The 20,125-nt window shown below is 42.2% G+C and overlaps 1 protein-coding gene across 22 annotated transcripts in view; it reads right to left on the bottom strand.

The window, feature by feature from the left end:
- DYNC1I1 (dynein cytoplasmic 1 intermediate chain 1) overlaps positions 1-20,125 on the bottom strand; it is a 382,305-nt gene that overhangs the window by 40,506 nt on the left and 321,674 nt on the right. The window contains exon 15 of one of the 22 annotated variants that reach the window (XM_086397772.1): positions 2,980-3,093. The exons of the other annotated variants lie outside the window; for them this stretch is intronic. Within the exon in view, the coding sequence (XP_086253898.1) occupies positions 2,995-3,093 (99 nt within the window). The 3' untranslated portion in view covers positions 2,980-2,994. Of the gene's footprint in view, positions 1-2,979; positions 3,094-20,125 lie in introns of those variants that run through there. 22 annotated transcript variants of the gene reach the window in all.

Raw genomic sequence — 20,125 nt, forward strand, 5'->3', positions numbered from 1 at the left:
GCAAACTCCTCCCGGCAACAATACTGGAGTGGATTGCCCTACCCTCCTCCAGGGGATCTTTCCAACTCAGGGGTCAAACCCAGGTCTCCTGCATTGCAGACAGACTCTTTACCACTGAGCCACCAGGGAAGCCCCATAAACCTACAACTATACAAGACCTTTTAGAACACACACCCAAAAAATATGTCCTTTTCATTATAGGGGACTGGAATGCAAAAGTAGGAAGTCAAAAAACACCGGGGGTAAGAGGCAAATTTGGCCATGGAATACGGAATGAAGCAGGGCAAAGGCTTATATAGTTTTGCCAAGAGAACACACTGGTCATAGCAAACGCCTTCTTCCAACAACACAAGAGAAGACTCTACACATGGACATCACCAGATGGTCAACATCGAAATCAGACTGATTATAGTCTTTGCAGCCAAAGATGGAGAAGCTCTATACAGTCAGCAAACACAAGACTGGAAGCTGATTGTGGCTCAGATCATGAACTCCTTATTGCCAAATTCAGACTTTAAATTGAAGAAAGTAGGGAAAAACCACTAGACCATTCAGGTTTGACCTAAATCAAATCCCTTATGATTATACAGTGGAAGTGAGAAATAGATTTAAGGGCCTAGATCTGATAGATAGAGTGCCTGATGAACTATGGATGGAGGTTTGTGACACTGTACAGGAGACAGGGATCAAGACGATCCCCATGGAAAAGAAATGCAAAAAAGCAAAATGGCTGTCTGGGGAGACCTTACAAATAGCTGTGAAAAGAAGAGAAGCAAAAAGCAAAGGAGAAAAGGAAAGATATAAGCATCTGAATGCAGAGTTCCAAAGAATAGCAAGGAGAGATAAGAAAGCCTTCCTCAGCGATCAGTGCAAAGAAATAGAGGAAAACAACAGAATGGGAAAGACTAGAGATCTCTTCAAGAAAATTAGAGATACCAAGGGAACATTTCACGCAAAGATGGGCTCGGTAAAGGACAGAAATGGTATGGACCTAAAAGAAGCAGAAGATATTAAGAAGAGGTGGCAAGAATACACAGAAGAACTGTACAAAAAAGATCTTCATGACCCAGATAGTCACGATGGTGTGATCACTCACCTAGAGCCAGATATCCTGGAATGTGAAGTCAAGTGGGCTTTAGGACGTGTCACTACAAACAAAGCTAGTGGAGGTGATGGAATTCCCGTTGAGCTATTTCAAATCCTGAAAGATGATGCTGTGAAAGTGCTGCACTCAATATGCCAGCAAATTTGGAAAACTCAGCAGTGGCCACAGGACTGGAAAAGGTCAGTTTTCATCCAATTCCAAAGAAAGGCAATGCCAAAGAATGCTCAAACTACCGCACAATTGCACTCATCTCACACACTAGTAAAGTAATGCTCAAAATTCTCCAAGCCAGGCTTCAGCAATATGTGAACCATAAACTTCCAGATGTTCAAGCTGGATTTAGAAAAGGCAGAGGAACCAGATTGCCAACATCCACTGGATTATGGAAAAAGCAAGAGAGTTCCAGAGAAACATCTATTTCTGCTTTATTGACTATGCCAAAGCCTTTGACTGTGTGGATCATAATAAACTGTGGAAAATTCTTCAAGAGATGGGAATACCAGACCACCTGACCTGCCTCTTGAGAAACCTATATGCAGGTCAGGAAGCAACAGTTAGAACTGGACATGGAACAATAGACTGGTTCCAAATAGGAAAAGGAGTTTGTCAAGGCTGTATATTGTCACCCTGCTTATTTAACTTCTATGCAGAGTACATCATGAGAAATGCTGGGCTGGAGGAAGCAAAAGCTGGAATCAAGATTGCCAGGAGAAATATCAACAACCTCAGATATGCAGATGACACCACCCTTTTGGGAGAGAGTGAAGAGGAACTAAAAAGCCTCTTGATGAAAGTGAAAGAAGAGAGTGAAAAAGTTGGCTTAAAGCTCAACATTCAGAAAACGAAGATCATGGCATTCGGTCCCATCACTTCATGGGAAATAGATGGGGAAACAGTGGAAACAGTGTCAGACTTTATTTTTGGGGGCTCCAAAATCACTGCAGATGGTGATTGCAGCCATGAAATTAAAAGATGCTTACTCCTTGGAAGGAAAGTTTTGACCAACCTAGATAGCATATTCAAAAGTAGACACATTACTTTGCCAACAAAGGTCCATCAATCAAGGCTATGGTTTTTCCAGTGGTTATGTATGGATGTGAGAGTTGGACTGTGAAGAAAGCTGAGCACCGAAGAACTGATGCTTTTGAACTGTGGTGTTGGAGAAGACTCTTGAGAGTCCCTTGGACTGCAAGGGGATCCAACCAGTCCATTCTGAAGGAGACCAGTCCTGGGTGTGCTTTGGAAGGACTGATGCTAAAGCTGGAACTCCAATACTTTGGCCACCTCATGTGAAGAGTTGACTCATTGGAAAAGACTCTGATGCTGGGAGGGATTTGGGGCAGGAGGAGAAGGGGATGACAGAGGATGAGATGGCTGGATGGCATCACCGACTCGATGGACGTGAGTCTGGGTGTACTCCGGGTGTTGGTGATGGACAGGGAGGCCTGGCGTGCTGCGATTCATGGGGTCGCAAAGAGTCGGACACTACTGAGCAACTGATCTGATCTGATCTGACTGATACATAAAAGAGATAACTGATAAGAACCTACTCTATACACATGGAACTCCACTCAGTATTCTGTAATGGCCTACATGGGAAAAAAAATCTAAAGAAGAGTGAATACAGACACACACGCACACACATATATAAACTGTTTCACTTTGCTATATAGCACAAACACAATATTGTAATCAACTATATATCAATAAAAATTAATTTTAAAAATATACCTTTACTTTATCCCTGAAGTTTTTGGTTTTCCATAGAGCAAGATTTTTGTTTTTGTTTTGTTTTTATCTTTATTAGAGCAGTATTAGATTCACAGAAAAACTGGCAGGAAGGTACAAAGAGTTGCCATGCACTCCTGCTCTGCGGCCTCCCTCCATTATTAACGTTCCCCACAGAGTGGTGGGCTTCCCAGGTGGACAGTAGTAAAGAATCTGCCTGCCAGTGCAGGAGATGCAGGTTGAATCCCTGGGAAGATCCCCTGGAGAAAGAAATGGCAAGTCACTCCAGTATTCGTGCCTGGAAAATCCCATGGACGGAGAAGCCTGGAGGGCTACAGTCCATGTGGTAGCAAAGAATAGGACACGACTGAGCATGCACACGCATGCACACACACACAGAATGGTACATTTGTTACAACCGACGACTCTACACTGAAGCATCACTGTCACTCAGAGTTTATAGTTTATCTTAGTGTTCCCTCCTGGTGTTGTGCGATCTGTTGTTGTTTCAGTCACTAAGTTGTGTCCGACTCTGCAACCCCATAGACTCCAGCACGTCAGGCTTCCCTGTCCTTCACCATCTCCCAGAGTGCAATCTATGGGTTGTGACAAATGTTTGATGACATGTATCCACCACTGTGGAGAAGGCAATGGCACCCCACTCCAGTACTCTTGCCTGGAAAATCCCATGGGTGGAGGAGCCTGGTGGACTGCAGTCCATGGGGTCTCGAAGAGTCGGACACGACTGAGCGACTTTCCTTTCACTTTTCACTTTCATGCATTGGAGAAGGAAATGGCAACCCACTCCAGTGTTCTTGCCTGGAGAATCCCAGGGACGGGGGAGCCTGGCAGGCTGCCGTCTATGGGGTTGCACAGAGTGGGACACGACTGAAGCGACTTAGCAGCATCCACCACTGTGGCGTCATACAGAGCAGTTTCTCTGCCCTAAACATTTGCTGTTAGAGCAAGTTTGGTCAGACGGTCCTGGAGGGCTGCAGATTTAATTCTTAGTGGGAGGGATGGGGGCCTCTAGGGTCTCTCATTCACTGCTGATGGGAATACAAGATGGGGCAGCTGTTTGTGAAGACATTTTGGCAGTTTTTTACAAAATTAAACGTACTCTAACCAAATGATCCACCAATGATGCTCATTGGTATTCACCTGAAGGAAGTGAAAACTGAGGCTCATACAAAAAATCGGTATATAAAAACTTTTAGCAGGTTTATTCACAACTGCCAGAACTTGGAACCAAGCAAGATGTCCTGATGAACTAGCGAACTATATTATATTGAGGCGATGTTATTCATTGATAAGAAAAAATGAGCTCTCAAACCATGAAAAGACTCAGAGGAACCTTAAGTGCATATTACCAAGTGAAAGAAGCTAATCTGGAAGGCTGCATACTATGATTCCAAGTATAGGACACTCTGGAGAAGGCAAAACTATGGAGACAGGAAGCGATCAGTGGTCGCCAAGAGCTGGGAGGAGGTAGGGATGAACGGGGAGGATAAACTTAGGGCAGGGAACTACTCTGTATGATCTTATAATTGTGGTTACATGTTGTGTTTGTACAGATCCATAGACACTACAACACTAAGAGTGAACCCTAAACTGTGGACTTCGGGTGAATATGAAAAACAAAAATCCACAGTTATTACATTCTTGCATGTGTTACGATGATACCATGTAGGTTGATATGTAAACATCCATAAGTTCCTATGTTTATACAACTGATTGGACAGAACGGGGAAAAAAAAAAAAAACACAACGGAGTAGAAAAAAAGGTGATAAGTGGATAATGTAGTAATCAAAGATATCAGCGGACAGAGGGGGTTTCCCTGGTGGCTCAGTGGTAAAGAATCCATCTGCCAATGTAGGAGACACAGGTTCAATCCTTGGTCCGGGAAAATCCCACGTGCGGTGGAGCAACTCATCCTGTGTACTGCAACTACTGAGCCTGTGTCCAGAGCCCTCGAGCTGCAACCACTGAAGCCCATGTGCCTAGAGCCTGTGCTCTGCAACGGGAAGCCATGCCAACGGGAAGCCTGAGCACTGCAAGTGGAGAGCAGCCCCTGCGAGCCACAACTACAGAAAAAGCCTGTTCAGCAACGAAGACCCAGCACAGCCTAAATAAAGAGAGGACAGAGGTGTCTTTGCAGGTCCAGTTCGGTGTAGAGTGGATTAAAATAAATTTGTAGCAAATATACAACTTCAGACTTTACCCTATCATTAATCAGCTACACAACTGCTGTGTGCGTTAATAACTTGTCTGACTTGTCATGTGTCCTACTCTTTGCAACCTCGTGAACTGTAGCTCATCAGGCTCCTCTGTCCATGAAATTCTCCAGACAAGAATACTGGAGTGGGTGGCCATTCCCTTCTCTAAGGGATAGTCCCAACCCAGGGATTGAACCTGGGTCTCCCTCATTGTAGGCAGATTCTTTTCTCTCTGAGCCACCAGGGTAACCCATAACTGCTAGCAGCTTTATTTAATTTATACAGTCAATAAAAGTGTCAGTAAGATAATCAGCCTGTATTATACATTAACCACTTATTGCTCTGACTGAAAGTTGTGGGGAATATAGAATTGATGTGAACCATGGCCACTGACCTCAGGAAGCTCGTGGCTCAGTAAAAAGAGGGAAACAACAAATAAAGACATTTACATTAAAGTGCTGAGTTTTTTGGTGCCAACTAAAATTATTGTAAAAATATTTTTATGACAATAGAGTGATGCCTCATTAAACAAGAGAAAACTGCAAGTTATTCCAGCATTTGAGTTCATTACTATATGGCAAATAAAAATAGGTGGACATTCCAAAATATTATAGACTTTTTAAAAATGCTCTGATTTCTAATTGACTCAGTTACAATCAATGTGAGGTGGAAACTATGGAACTAAAAGAATATCTAAATCACTCCTCTTTACACAGTGGTTTTCTTCACTGTAATATTAGGGAATCACACAGTGGGTCTGTAAAGGACGCCTCAGGTCTAACTTCTCTGACTTAAGCCATATTTCCTTGTTGCTCTTCTTTCTTGTTTCCCACCCATAGACTTCGATTCCATAAAGGACACAAAAGCTGTTTATAAGAAAATAAGTGGTATATTTATTCAATCACTATTCCAAGCGGTGCTGGCATCATACCTATCTTCATGGAAATCTCCATGCACGGCTTTCAGAGCCTGTCACACCTCCACCTCTAAATAATATTTCTGGACACTTAATTCTTCCTTTAAGTCTCTCTCTCCTTTCCTCTCTAGAAATTAAGGTTCACTAATCACCTCATCCTTGTCTGGGAAATCCCATGGACAGAGGACCCTGGCAAGCTGTAGTCCATGGGGACGCAAAGAGTCGGACATGACTGAGTGACTAAACTACATCATCTTTACCCTTACTGAATCCTTACTGATTTTTTTGTTTGCTTGTTTAACATTACTGCTGGAAAATGCATATTGGAAAGACTGCATTTAGGACTCGTGGGACTAATGGGCACATGCTTGTCCAAGAGAGTGGAAAACCATGAAATGCAGGTTGAGGTGTCTGAAGTGATTAGGAGAGCGAGTGGAGCGGTGTCTGTCAGAGTTTCCAAGAGTATATTCCAAGGAATACTGTTCTCCTGCGTGTCTGGGTAAAAATGAGTTCCATATCCAGATGAGTTTGGGGACCTCTGCATGGCATAAATCAGCCCATTCCTGAAGAATAAGTTTAAAAGGCCTCTCGGGTAAAAATACTTGTTCACTTTAACTTTTTCTGTATTGCTTTTAAATCATGGAACCTCTTCTCCTGGCTTTAAAAAAACACCCATTAAGATTCCACAGAATACAAACACTGTTATATATTGTGATATATTTTATTTTAGGAAGATTATCTAAGAGGATTATGTAGGGGGCGTAAGTATGAAGAGGGACCAATCTCAGAGAAATTGGTAGTAATTTCGTCACAAACTTGCTAAAGAAGACATGATCATTCTCTACTCTTAAGAAACTGTTTTTTCAGACAGACTCCAGACTGGAAAAGGCATTCTTAGTGAGGTGTGTGCCTGCTCTAATTCATTACAGATCTAGATATACACAAAATACTGTAATAAGGATAAACAGTATCACACACACACTCACAGACATAAAGACATTTCATTTTGATGGCCCGTGGATTGCTATATTGAAAAAAAAAATGGTCTTAATAGCAAAGGACTAGCAAAACTCGGTTCATTAACTAAATTTTGTTAAAGAAGGATGACTGAGGGAGAGAAAAAGCAAACCAATCAGGCATAAGTTAGGTTTCATAGGTGGGCAGAAGCCAAGAGGCTCAAACATAACCCTCCTGGATGGGGGCGCCCTTTATGGCTCTTAACGCAGCTGGGTCTGGCAGAGTGGTAAAGGGGAAATTTGGTTTAAAAGCTACGTTTTTAATCATTAAGGAAGGTCCTAAGTGAGAGGGAAACAGACAACTTTTAAGAGACTTCTTCTTACTTTTGACTTGGGTGTAGTTCAAGCCAGCGAGCAGGGGGCAGGAGAGAAAACTATTTCACTTTTACGGCCAATTCCACAACATTCCTCTCCAGAAACGTCCCCAGCACTGGTGAGCTTCCAGTAGTAAACACTGAGGTCGCTTCCCCAGAATTTATGGGAGGGCCTGTTACTCTACTTTGGAAGGAAAAAGGAGCGTTTTCAAAGATCATATTTATTTTTCCTCTGGAAGAATAAGAACAATCTCTCAATTTTTATTGTCCTGAGTTGATGTAGTAGTAATTTGTCCTAATGGTCAAATTCTGTTCATATTGTAATCCTGGCAACTAACATATATGAGAAGCAGGATAAAGATCATCAAAGTGATACCCTACTTCGAAAAAAAGAGCATATCAATACATCCTAAATAGTCAAACAAGTTAAAGAAACAATCCAGAAACTGTGAAAGTAATTGACACTAGAATACACTAAGAAAAAAACCCTTCCATGTGTTCTCTTTGGATCTAAGACAAATGAGAGTATTATCAGTTTTCTAGGCTTGCCATATTTAAATCCCCTTGTAGAAGTCAGGACTCGATGAGGGATAGGGGACCGGTATCAAAAAAAAAAAAAAAAATCTATAGTGCTCTGGGTGAGGATTAGAAGGGACAGTGACAGATTTTTTTGGAGCTAAGAAGGATGAGAAAGAGAATATATATTTGGATCAAAAATTTAAAAACAATTAGAAGTTGATTAAAAAAAAAGTCCAGTTGAAGATACAACAGATGAACACGCAAACATAAAGCTAGCAGAAAGGTCAGATGAGACAATTCTGTAATAACCCCCTCAGACGGGGGCGGGGCACGTGGCAAAATATTTACAAAAATAATTTTAACATTACATGATATCACTAGCAAAAGCCAGTCATGTGGAAGTGTTCAGTTGAATGTCATTTGTTATTACGATGATTATTACCACTGTAGTCTTTAACATCATAACAGGGCTTCGACTGAATATTTCAGTGTAGGAGTGAGCTGGGAGGGGAGTCCCATGAAAGGTTGCAAAAATAAACATTCTGGTTAATCAAGCTGCTACTACTGCATGGAAACATATACATTTCCATGTGTAAAACTGACAGCTACATACTGCTATGTAACACAGGGAGCTAGACCCGGTGCTCTGTGACAACCCAGAGGGGTGGGGTGGGATGGGGGTGGAAGGGAAGTTCAAGAGGGAGGTGGGTGTGTGTGCTGAGTCACTCAAGTCATGTCCGGCTCTCTGTGACCCCATGGACTGTAGCCCACAAGGCTCCTATGTCCATGGAATTTTCTAGGCAAAAATACTGGAGTGGGCTGCCATTCCCTTCTCCAGGGGATCTTCCCGACCCAGGGATGGAGCCCAAGTCTCCTCCACTGCTGGAGTGATTCTTCACTGTCTGAGCCACCAGGAAACATAAATATACCTGTGGCTGATTCATATTGATGTCTGGCAGAAACCAATACAACATTGTCAGGCAATTATCCTCCAATAGAAAAATAAATTAAAAAAAAAAAGAAAAGATGCTACTATTTAATGTGGTGGAACCGTGAGAGTGTTCATTAATAATTCAACCAGCTGGTGTTGAGATAAGAGAGATCACTATGCTGAATCCAGGGGCTACTGTGGGACACAAGTATCACTGGTAATCTTCTGAAGCAGCAGTAGACATAGAACATTAGGCTGACCCTGTGGTTCAGAATCCTGAGGGGAAGGTGAGATGTCTTAGTGCCCAGGTTCACTCAGTACACCAAGCAAGAGGCGTAAGGGCCCACTTGATCATAAGCCATTGCCCTCATCATCTCTGGCTTCCCCGGTGGCTCAGAGGGTAAAGGATCTGCCTCTGATGTGGGAGACGCAGGTTCGATCCCTGGGTGGGGAAGATCCCCTGGAGGAGGAAATGGCAACCCACTCCAGTGTTCTTGCCTGGAAAACCCCGTGGACAGAGGAGCCTGGTGGGCTACAGTCCACGGGGTCACAAAGAGCTGGGCATGACTGAGCGACTTCACTTTGTCATTTCCAGAAGTGCACACATCATCATCGCGTGGCATCACAGACTGCCTTCCATCATGCCTTTCGGCCTCGAGAGCCTTCCTTTTGTTATTCCCTTCCTGCCACCTTGAGCGCATTGCTCCAGTTCAACTCTACTTTCACCTCCGAACAACAACAATAGCAACAGGAACACCGTTTAATGGCAATAAAAGGATTTCTACTTCGTTCATACCCTGGCCTGGCACTGTTCCAAGAGCTTTATACATATACTAAATCATGCAACCTTCACAAGCACCCCATGAGACAGGTCGTGTTTTAATCCCCATTGTATAGATGAATACACTGCACACAAAGAGGTCAAGGGCCTCTCCTAAAGTCACACAGCTGGAGTGTCAACTAGTCCATGTTTCTGACTTTGAATACTCCGTTCTTTTTGCTTGAATTCCTTTCCCTTTCTCCAGAGCCTCACCTTGAATGTCACCTACTATGAGAAGCCTCTAGCATATTTCTTTCTCTATCCCCTCTCCACTGTTTCAGTCTGAGTTAGGGATTTTTCTTATAAACTTGGTTTAGAGAAGAGTTGAGTCCCCTTCCTCTGGAAAGAATCACTTCCTAAAAGAGTCAGACTTTCCCAGAGGCATCTTTAGAAAGAGCAATACTGCATGTAACAGTGAACCAAGGGGCCACCTTCAGACTTGTTAGGGAAAGTCCTCCTTTGATCACTTGATTAAATACTCACCAGTTTGAATGAAAGGGGTGGTTAAGGACACACACTCTGGTTGGCCCTCTCTTTGGATCCTTCTTGCAAACTAATAGGAATTCTAATCACCTACTTTGTAAGAAAAATATCAGGAGGCCCTCGATCCCTGGATGGTTGCCTTAGATTTTCTTCCCCCAAATTATAGTTTCTTCAATATTTCCTAATAGGATTTTTAAAGCTTAACCTCAGTTTTCTAATAATTATATTTCTAAATTATGGTTACAAATTTTACTACTCAAAACCACTGCTAACTAAATATTCGCTACAGTGTCTCTTTAATGTACATATTTAAATGACCCAGGACTTATTCATCCATGTATTAATTCAGTGATTTATTATGTGCCTACCAGGTGCCAAGCACTATGCCAGGTACTGGGGAAAATATACAGAATAACATGGGTCTATACTCAAAGAGCTCTTGGTCTTACAGGGAAAGGGCAGAAATTCTCCACATGATAATGAGATTCAGTGACTAAGACCAAGCTGTTTTTATTATCGCATTATCTATAATTGTTGTGGTTTAGTCACTAAGTTGTGTCCAATTCTTTTCGACCCCATGGACTGTGTGGTCCACCAGGTTCTATTGTCCATGGGATTCTCCAGGCAAGAATACCGGGATGGGTAGCCATTTCTTACTCCAGGGGATCTTCCCAACCCAGGGACTGAATCTGGGTCTTCAGCATCGCAAGCAGTCTCCTGCATTGTAGGCAGATTCTTTACCGATTGAGTCACCAGGGAAGCCCTTTAGCTACATTTAACATTTATCACAATACCTAATCATTTTTAACGAATCTATTTTAAAGGTAATAACCAATGGTTTTCCTAAGAAACAAATTTTTTCCAACTTCTTTTATTCATGAAAAATTGAGATGATGATTCCTTTCTAGTAGCTAAGAGTGGGGAAAATCAGCTAAGATAGTCATTTTACATTTTAACACTGGCAGAGGATGTATTCATAAATATGAAATAGGTAATAGTTATTGATCTCACAGTATTGCTTGAAAACTGAAGATTATCTTTCAAATTTTAGCAAAGTCCTCACCCTTCAGTCACTTAGAAAATTTCATTGTCAGATTCACTGCTTTGTTAAAAGCTTAGGGGACTGAGATGTATGTTAACTGCTAAGACAAATTATACAATGTCAATACAAGACAGATAACACCTGGAGGAAGTCAGTGACTCCCATCAATCAAACATGTGTCCTGAAAGGTTTTTGGATGAGTGCACCCCAGCGTGCTGCCCAGCATACACATCAAATACCAACATACTGGCACGTGGGTTAAGTCAGGCCATACACCAGACCAGTCAGCATAAAGGAACTGCATTTTAGAGACCAAAAGTTCTTGTGCAGAAAGGATTTAGAGAATATTATCATATCAATACAAGTGGAAGAAATCTGAGTCCTTTGAAGTCTAAAGGAAACGACTGACCTTGTGAATACACAAACAGGATCAAGAACCCAAATCCTTGTGAAGCTGTACCAGGACCAAAATAAATGTTAACCCAATATTTAACTGGAATCCACTGAAACTTTCCAAACTGCATGCAGTGATAAAAAGTCCAAAGACTCATAACTTGTCTAGCCACTAAACTAAACTACAGCACAGGAAAAAAATTATCCCAAACCTCAGCAAACAGAAAAGTTGAGTGGAATAATGAATGTTTTAATTCAGCCAAGAGCTCATATTTTATGTCTAAGCATCAATTCCAACATTTCCTGATGGATGGGAAATTTAATGTGCTAAGATACAGTAAAAGGTAAGAGTTGGCACTCAAACAGAATTTATTCCCGCAATGCTTTATTGTTTAAAGAATCATCAAGGAGAGACTTTTAAATATGCAGCCTTTTACTGTTCTCTTAAAAACAACCTCTTCGATATATTTAAAGAAGAATTATCCAAGGGACAAATCAACATTATTGAAACAGCAAAGTCATGAGAGGAAATGAAAAGGCAAAGTGACCTGGAACAGGCAAGGAGGTTGGGGCGTTTGGAAGGAGCAGGCTTGGTGGTGATCACCGGGAAAGACTGTAGGAGGTAAAACTTCACTTTGGTTAAAAAAAAAAAAAATAGGCAGAAGATAAACAGGATTGGAAAGGAGCAGCAAGATCCAAGGTGGGTGTTTCTATTTTGCCTTCTCCCCCTCCCCCCCCAATAAACTGGAGGGAAGGACATGGCAGGTGTAGAGAGAAAAGGATGGGTGACGCTATGACAGTCCCCCACAGGGACAGGGAGAGGACCTGTACCTCCCATGCCCCGCCCCGCACCCTGGGGGGGGACACACCTGTTTTATTATTCATCTGGACTCTTCCATATACTGTCTATGTGGTAACCGACCATAAAAAAGACTATCTGCTATGCATGGCTGCATGTCTATTCTTCATCCACTGAGGCAAGGGTCATATAATTTATTTCCTTTACCTCTCTTACAAGGGGTTAAAAACACTGATAATTAAGGTGATAAACAAGGCTCCTCTCACTACTGAAAATGGTTGCATTCCTATTCTTTAAAAAAAAAAAAAAGTGCCTTTAATTATATTGCCTTAAATTTCTGACCAACAACCACCACCTTCCAAAGCCAAACACCAAAAACTCCTCAATGCTTCTATCACTAACATGCAATTACAGCTGACCCTTAAACACAGGCTTGACCTCCGTGGGTACACGTATACATGGATTTTTTTTCAATAAACATCGCACCTGTATTTTCATTTTATAGATCTTTAACTAAGTGTAGGGGAAAGTTTCTATTTGATTAGAGGTCACAATATCTGGAATCAAGAGAACTAGGGTTTGAGCCCTAACTATCCAAATTTTCAGCTTGCTGCCCTTAGATTTGTCATTTATCAAAAATTCCACCCCTCCTCCTCCACTTTTTTTGAGGCAGAGAAAGCAGTACTCAGAATTTCAACGGACAGTGGTGAGCGCTCCTCACCTCCATGTTGTTCAAAGACCAACTGTACTTATTTTCTTCGTAAGTCAACTAAGCTAATGAAATCAGAAAGAAGCACTTACACATTTCAAGATTCTGTAAGCAATGTGTCTATTTGGTGTTAGTGAGCTAAATCACTCTTTAGAAGACCAAAACTCCAAAAATATGCCATATACCATATTACGTTCTCTCTTTAGCCTTTCCTCAAAATTTAACTAAAATCATATGTCAAGTTGATGGGAGTATTAGTTTCTCAAATCACAGAGTTGACAATGACTGCATTTTCCTCCAAGTATACTTTTTAATTTAACTATAATATTTCTAAAATTGGGTGTAGAGCAATTTTATTTTTTAGTCTTGATCTTCAAAATCATAGCTTCTTTCTTTCTAAAAGTGTGGGAAGTGCTATTGTCTCTTGGGCAATCACATTACTTATGCAAAGTGAATTGGTATGGACTTTGCTACAGGCTTCAAAATTAGATTCATTTCACTCAGGGTGCTAATTCCAGCATCACATTTTCCCTTGGAATACAGATTTTTCTTTGCTAATATTATCTTTGTGTTAGAAATGCAAATTCTCAATCGATATAATGTACAAAATGCATGTTTGCCTTGGCAAATTTTTCTGTTGTTTGGTTTTCCCTTAAACCTATTGTTTCTTTTTTGTTATCTTTATGAGCTATACTTATTTTTATGCACATAGTATTATATTGAAGCCACTTTAAAAATATGACTTCAGGATTTTTCTTTACATTATTTAATTTGCAATCTGCTATGCAAGGAGATCCAACCAGTCCATTCTGAAGGAGATCAGCCCTGGGATTTATCTGGAAGGAATGATGCTACAGCTGAAACTCCAGTACTTTGGCCACCTCATGTGAAGAGTTGACTCATTGGAAAAGACTTTGATGCTGGGAGGGATTGGGGGCAGGAGGAGAAGGGGACGATAGAGGATGAGATGGCTGGATGGCATCACTGACTAGATGGACGTGAGTCTGGGTGAACTCCGGGAGTTGGTGATGGACAGGGAGGCCTGGCGTGCTGCGATTCATGGGGTCGCAAAGAGTCGGACATGACTGAGTGACAGATCTGATCTGATGGTCTAAATGTATCCTTCTGAAATTCATACACTGAAATTCTAATCCCCAAACATGATGGTATTAGGAGGTGGGGCCTTTGGAGATGTTTAGGTCATGAGGGTGGAGTTCTTGTGAATGGGATTAGCGCCTTTCTAAAGAGAATTCCACAGAGCTCCCTGGGCCCCTCCACCAGCGAGGACATTGGCTATGAACCAGGAAGGGTGCCTCACTAGAATGTGACCATGCTGGTACCTTAGCCTTGACCTTTCCAGCTTCCAGAACTATAAGAAATATATTTCTGTTGTTTATAAGCCACCTAGCCTTTGATGTTTTGTTATAGCAGTCAAATAGAATAAGATAACTTAAGCATCTTAGGGTATCACTAACTCATAATTGAAAAAGCCTTGACCATAACCTTCTTTACTTTTGTTAAATCATTAAAGGATTCCAAGTTATCCAATGAGTTTAAAGATTATCAAGGTAACCATTATTATCAGACGGAACTAAAGAAGTTAGCGTTCATTGCTCAGTCATGTCCGACTCTTTGTGACCCTTTGGACTATAGCCCGCCAGGCTCCTCTGTCCATGGGATTCTCCAGGCAAGAATACTGGAGCAGGTTGCCATTTGCTTCTCCAAGGGATCCTCCTGACCCAGGGATCGAAGCCAGGTCTCCCACACTGAAGGCAGATTCTTTAACCTCTGAGCCACCAGAGAAGCCTCAAAGAACAATTATTCATCTTATTTTTTTCTGCTTTACACCTATCTGAAAATGGTCATTGTCAACAAGAAATTTTTTTTAAAGCCTTGCTTTCCAGAATTTTTAAAACAATGTATTTTCACTTTTTTCTTTTTATTAGGATAAAGAAGGTTATGTTCAGGCACAGTCTTGCAAAAGTGACTAGTAATTTTAGGAGATGTTTCTACCATTTCTTGTAAATTTTATGTGTGTTAAGATCACAAAGATGAGAAAGACTCTAGCCCATGTTGTCAAGAGTATCAAGCATAACCACTGTTTCAGTACATCACCACAAAAGGTTATGTATTTGCGGTTTTAAATATATTCACAGTCCAAACCTCTGGAGAGAACAAGTAGGGTACTAATTATATCATGAAACCTGGCTGGAGAGTGGGACGCTGGTTTTCATTCTCCTGCCTGAATCATGACCTAGCTCTCTAGTCCCTAACAGGATGAGGAGAAAGGAGAGACTCCTGAAAATAACTGAACTTACCTAACCCAGATCGGAAGAACAGAGAATTTGAAACAGAGCTTTACATTGGTTTAAAGCACAGCTCTTCAAATTTTAGCAGCATCAGTATCTCTTAGAGGGTTTATCACAATTCAGATTGCCAGGCCTCACTCTCAGAGCCTTTGATGCAAAGTTCTGGCCCAAAGAATTTGAATTTCTATTAAGTCTTAGATTTTGCTGATCAAGGGGCTGCACTTTGAGAACCCTTTGTTTAGAACTGTAGAAAAGTGGTATATCTTCCACTCCTGAATCTGTCAACCTGCTATGGTAAGTTGGGGATAGGTTTTGGACAGTTCTGAATGTCAGAGTCAGGAGGTTTTTAAGGATCACCTAAGAGATTCATTGTCTATGCAAGAGTACACCATGTGAAATGCCAGGCTGGATGAAGCTCAAACTGGAATCAAGTTTGCTGGGAGAAATATCAATAACCTCAGATATGCAGATGATATGACTAATGGCAGAAAAGAAAAGAGGAACTAAAGAGCCTCTTGATGAAGGTGAAAGAGGAGAATTAAAAAGCTGGCATAAAACTCAACATTCAAAAAACTAAGATCATGGCCTCTGGACCCATCACTTCATGACAAATAGATGGGGAAACAATGGAAACAGTGACAGACTTAATTTTCCTGGGCCCTAAAATCACTATGGATGTTAAAAGACATTTTTCCTTGGAAGAAAAGCTATGACAAACCTAGACAGCATATAAAAAGAAGAGTCATCACTTTGCTAACAAAGGTCCATATAGTCAAAACTATGGTTTCCCCAGTAGTCATGTACAGATGTGAGAGTTGGACCATAAAGAAGGCTGAGTGCCAAAGAATTGATGCTTTTGAACTGTAGTGCTGCAGAAGACTCTTGAGAGTCCCTTGAACAGCAAGGAGATCAAACCACTCAATCCTAAAGAAAATCAACCTTGAATATTCATTGGAAGGACTGATGCTGAAGCTGAATCTCCAATTCTTTGGCCATCTGATGCAAAGAGCTGACTCATCGGAAAAGACCCTGATGCTGGGAAAGATTGAGGGCAGGAGGAGAAGGGGACAACAAAGGATGAGATGGTTGGATGACATCACAGACTCAATGGACATGAGTCTGAACAAACTCCAGGACATAGTGAAGAACAGAGAAGCCTGGCACATTGCAGTCCATGGGGTCACAAAGAGTCAGATGCGACTGAACAACAATAAGAGATTCATCAATGACAACTTGCCAAAAATTTTAGTGTTCTTGTAAAACTGAAATGAATCTTTGATATTTAATGCCAGCTGGTCCTCAGATTGGTGAAGTTCAGATATCCTCTGGAGTCGAGGCTCCCTCCCATCTCTCACAGGACCTGATCTAAACTCCCTCTCTCCCTGCCACACCCCAGTTCCCATCACTGTTAGAAGGTGAAAGTGCCTCTGACTTCGCTGGAAAATAGGGACCTTCCATCATTCTCTGCTTCCCCATCTCCTGCCATCACCTAAATATACCCATAAGCCTTTTCCTCTAGTCTTTGGGGTGTCCTGTTGTCTCCCCAACCCGATCCTATATAGGCACCTGACATCATCTTTATCAGTTTTTCAAACCATCTTCTGTTGACCTACGTTTCACTGGTTCCTTCTCTTCAGACCACAGATGTGCTCAAATCCCTCAGAAAGACCAAATCCTTCCTTGGCTCGGCCTTTCCTGCCAGCCTCACTGGATCTCCTTCAGTTTGCAGCCTAATGGCTGGGAGAACAGTCTATATTTTTGGTCCACTTCTTTTCCCTCCTCATTCTGCAACCACCTGCAATCTGTCCCCAGGGCTCTACTGAAATTGCTCACTGAACTCCATGCCACCCTCCTCTTGCCCTTTTGATCTCTGTCCTCTTCATCCTGCAGTGTCAGCAACTCTAAAGCTGTACCTTTGTACAATTCCCATTCTATTTAGAATTTTCTCCCTTGGAAGAAATGACTAACTATATGTTGATCACTGTCATAGCTATGCGGCTTCCCAGCTGGCTCAGCGGCTACAGAATCCGCCTGCAATGCAGAAGCAACAGGAGATGTGGGTTCGTTCCCTGGGTCAGGAAGATCTCCTGGAGGAGAAAATGGCAACCCACCCCAGTTTTCTTGCCAGGTAATCCCATGGACAGAGGAGCCTGGCGGGCTACAGTCCATGGGGTCGCACAGAATTGGACAAGACTTAGTGACTGAGCATGCGTGCACATCATAGCTATAGTATTAACTCCATTCTTGGCCTCTGAGTTGCTGTTTTTGCCATTACTTTTGAGAAATTTCAGGCACCTCAGGTGGAGCATGCCACGGAATGCTAATTTCTACCCCAACTGAAGCTTGCTGCTCTCCTCTCCTACTTCCTGTCCCAGTTGCTCATTGCTGTTCTTTCACTCAGATGCTTAAAGGACAAATACCAGAACAGGCACTGTCGCCTCTTCTCAAGTCAGTTGGTCACTACATGTGCTTTACTTTCTCAGACTTGGGTTCTCCTGCACAAGCTCACTGCTTCTGCCACTGCCAACATCCTGGCTCTCACAGGAATGATCTAACTGGCCTTGTAACTGGATGTCCTGGCTCTAGACTTAGTACGTGGGTGTGGAAAAGAACACAGCTTTGGGGGTGGTCACACAAATCTATGTTCAACTCCCAGTTTCCCCACTTTTGCACTGAGCACATCAGGCAAGATATTTAAGCTCTCCTATGCCTATTTCTTCTATAAAATGGGATAACACTATCTATGCATAACTCTGTGAGGACTTAATGGACTAATGTATGTAACACATTTAGCACACAGTACAACCTCAGTAAGTGTTAGCTCCACCTCCCCCATCCCTGCAAATCACCTTCCTTGGAAAATTCCCTAAAATTAAATTTTGATTCATATGTAAAATGACTTATTCATTGATAAAATCAAATTTTGGTTCACTGTTCATAAAATAAAAGTAAATCTAGACTATCAAGCATACACCTATCTTTCCAGTCTCATTGCACGTCGTTTCCTAACAGGATCCCTGCTTTCAATGATTTAGGTGGAAATGGCTGCTTATTTGTTGATTCAGCTGACAAGAAGGCAACCTGGTCTGCGGTCTACCAGGTAAACTTCTCCAACAACGTTTCTGCTTCAATGGGAAGCCTTCCTGGACTGTGGTTTAAAGATGAAACTTGGTAGGAGGAGGGCAATGTAATGTGCTTGAATTCTCTCTCCTTTCATGCTATCCTCACCAGAATCTGCAAAAACTAGCATCCTGTTTGCAATTCGCCTCTTGCATCTTTCCTCCTCATTCCAGTGGTCTCAGCATTTTCTAGAGATGGCTATTAGTACTGGCTTCACCTGAACCAACCACTCACTGCTCCCCCTCCTTTCCACATGTTGCTCCCGTGCCCTTCGTGTCTCCCGTTCCATGGTAAACTCCTGCGCCTCCATTCTCAGCCTTCTCACTGAAAGCTCCCTTGACTGCCTGCCTCATAAGCTCACCACTTCCCCTGCTATATTCACCATGGCGTATTCTATTTCAGAACAGTGATATACTCCGCTTCTTCCTTGCTTACCAGGGCCGTTCCAGGGCTCTTCAGCCCTCCAGAAAACAGTCCTGCCTTCTTTCAAGCTCAGGCCACTTGTCTGAGCTATCCTTTACCTCTTTTGATCTCTCTTCCTAATTCATTAAAGACTTTAGCACTGGGATCACTGTCTTCTTTTCTAAGCCTGTCTTGCCATTTATTATCCTGGCTCATTTCAAAGCCCACAGCACACTAGGACTTGATCTTTTGTTTCTGTGACTACATCATTTCCAATGAACTTCAACTTCACTGGACGGCGGCTATAGACATGACCACATCCTAGACCTTTTTTTTTTTTTTAAATCACTTGGAATTTTTTTTATTATTTTAATTGGAGGCTAATTACTTTACAATATTGTATTGGTTTTGCCATACATCAACATAAATCTGATGCGGGTGTACACGTGTTCCCAATCCTGAACCCCCCTCCCACCTCCCTCCCCATTCCATCCCTCTGGGTCATCCCAGTCACTTGGAATTTAATTGTGAAATGCTCTATCCAAACATCCCACTTTCTATTCATTTCAGTTCAGTAGCTCAGTTGTGTCTCTTAGTGATCCCATGGACTGTAGCACGCCAGGCTTCCCCGTCCACCACCAACTCCCAGAGCTTGCTCAAACTCAAGTCTATCGAGTTGGTGATGCCATCCAACCATCTCATCCTCTGTCACCCCCTTCTCCTCCTGCCTTCAATCTTTCCCAGCATCAGGGTCTTTTCCAATCAGTCAGTTCTTTGAGTCAGGTGGCCAAAGTATTGGAGCTTCAGCATCAGTCCTTCCAATGAATAATCAGGACTGATTTCCTTTAGGATTGACTGGTTTGATCTCTTTGCAATCCAAGGGACTCTCAAGAGTCTTCTCCAACATCACAGTTCAAAAGTATCAATTTCTAAAAATTTACTAATTCTCTTACCCAATCACTCTCTTCATAACGTTCTTTGATCTTACAGGGACTTCTTACAGGGAATTTCTCCTTTCTCCTTTCATTTCCTTTCTGCTCCAGCTTAGTCTTAACATCAAACACTGTCCTGTCCACATTTCCAAACCCTTTGTGCTGTTGTCCTTCCAACAATCCTGTCAAAGCTCCAGCCCAGGCTCCATCTAGCTGGATATCTCACCCATGTCCATATTTGTGCTGCCAAATTCTCTCAGAGGAAGACAGCCCTGAAGACTGATGCCACTGAAACGCCCTGGTCTCCCACCCACTTGGTCCTCCACACCACCCAAGCCCCCCTTTGCTTCCCTAATCAGTCCTTTCTGTT

Source organism: Bos grunniens, chromosome 4 (assembly GCF_055505025.1).
Source record: "Bos grunniens cultivar Pamir isolate PY7600 chromosome 4, Bosgru_T2T1.0, whole genome shotgun sequence".
Classification (NCBI taxonomy): domain Eukaryota; kingdom Metazoa; phylum Chordata; class Mammalia; order Artiodactyla; family Bovidae; genus Bos; species Bos grunniens.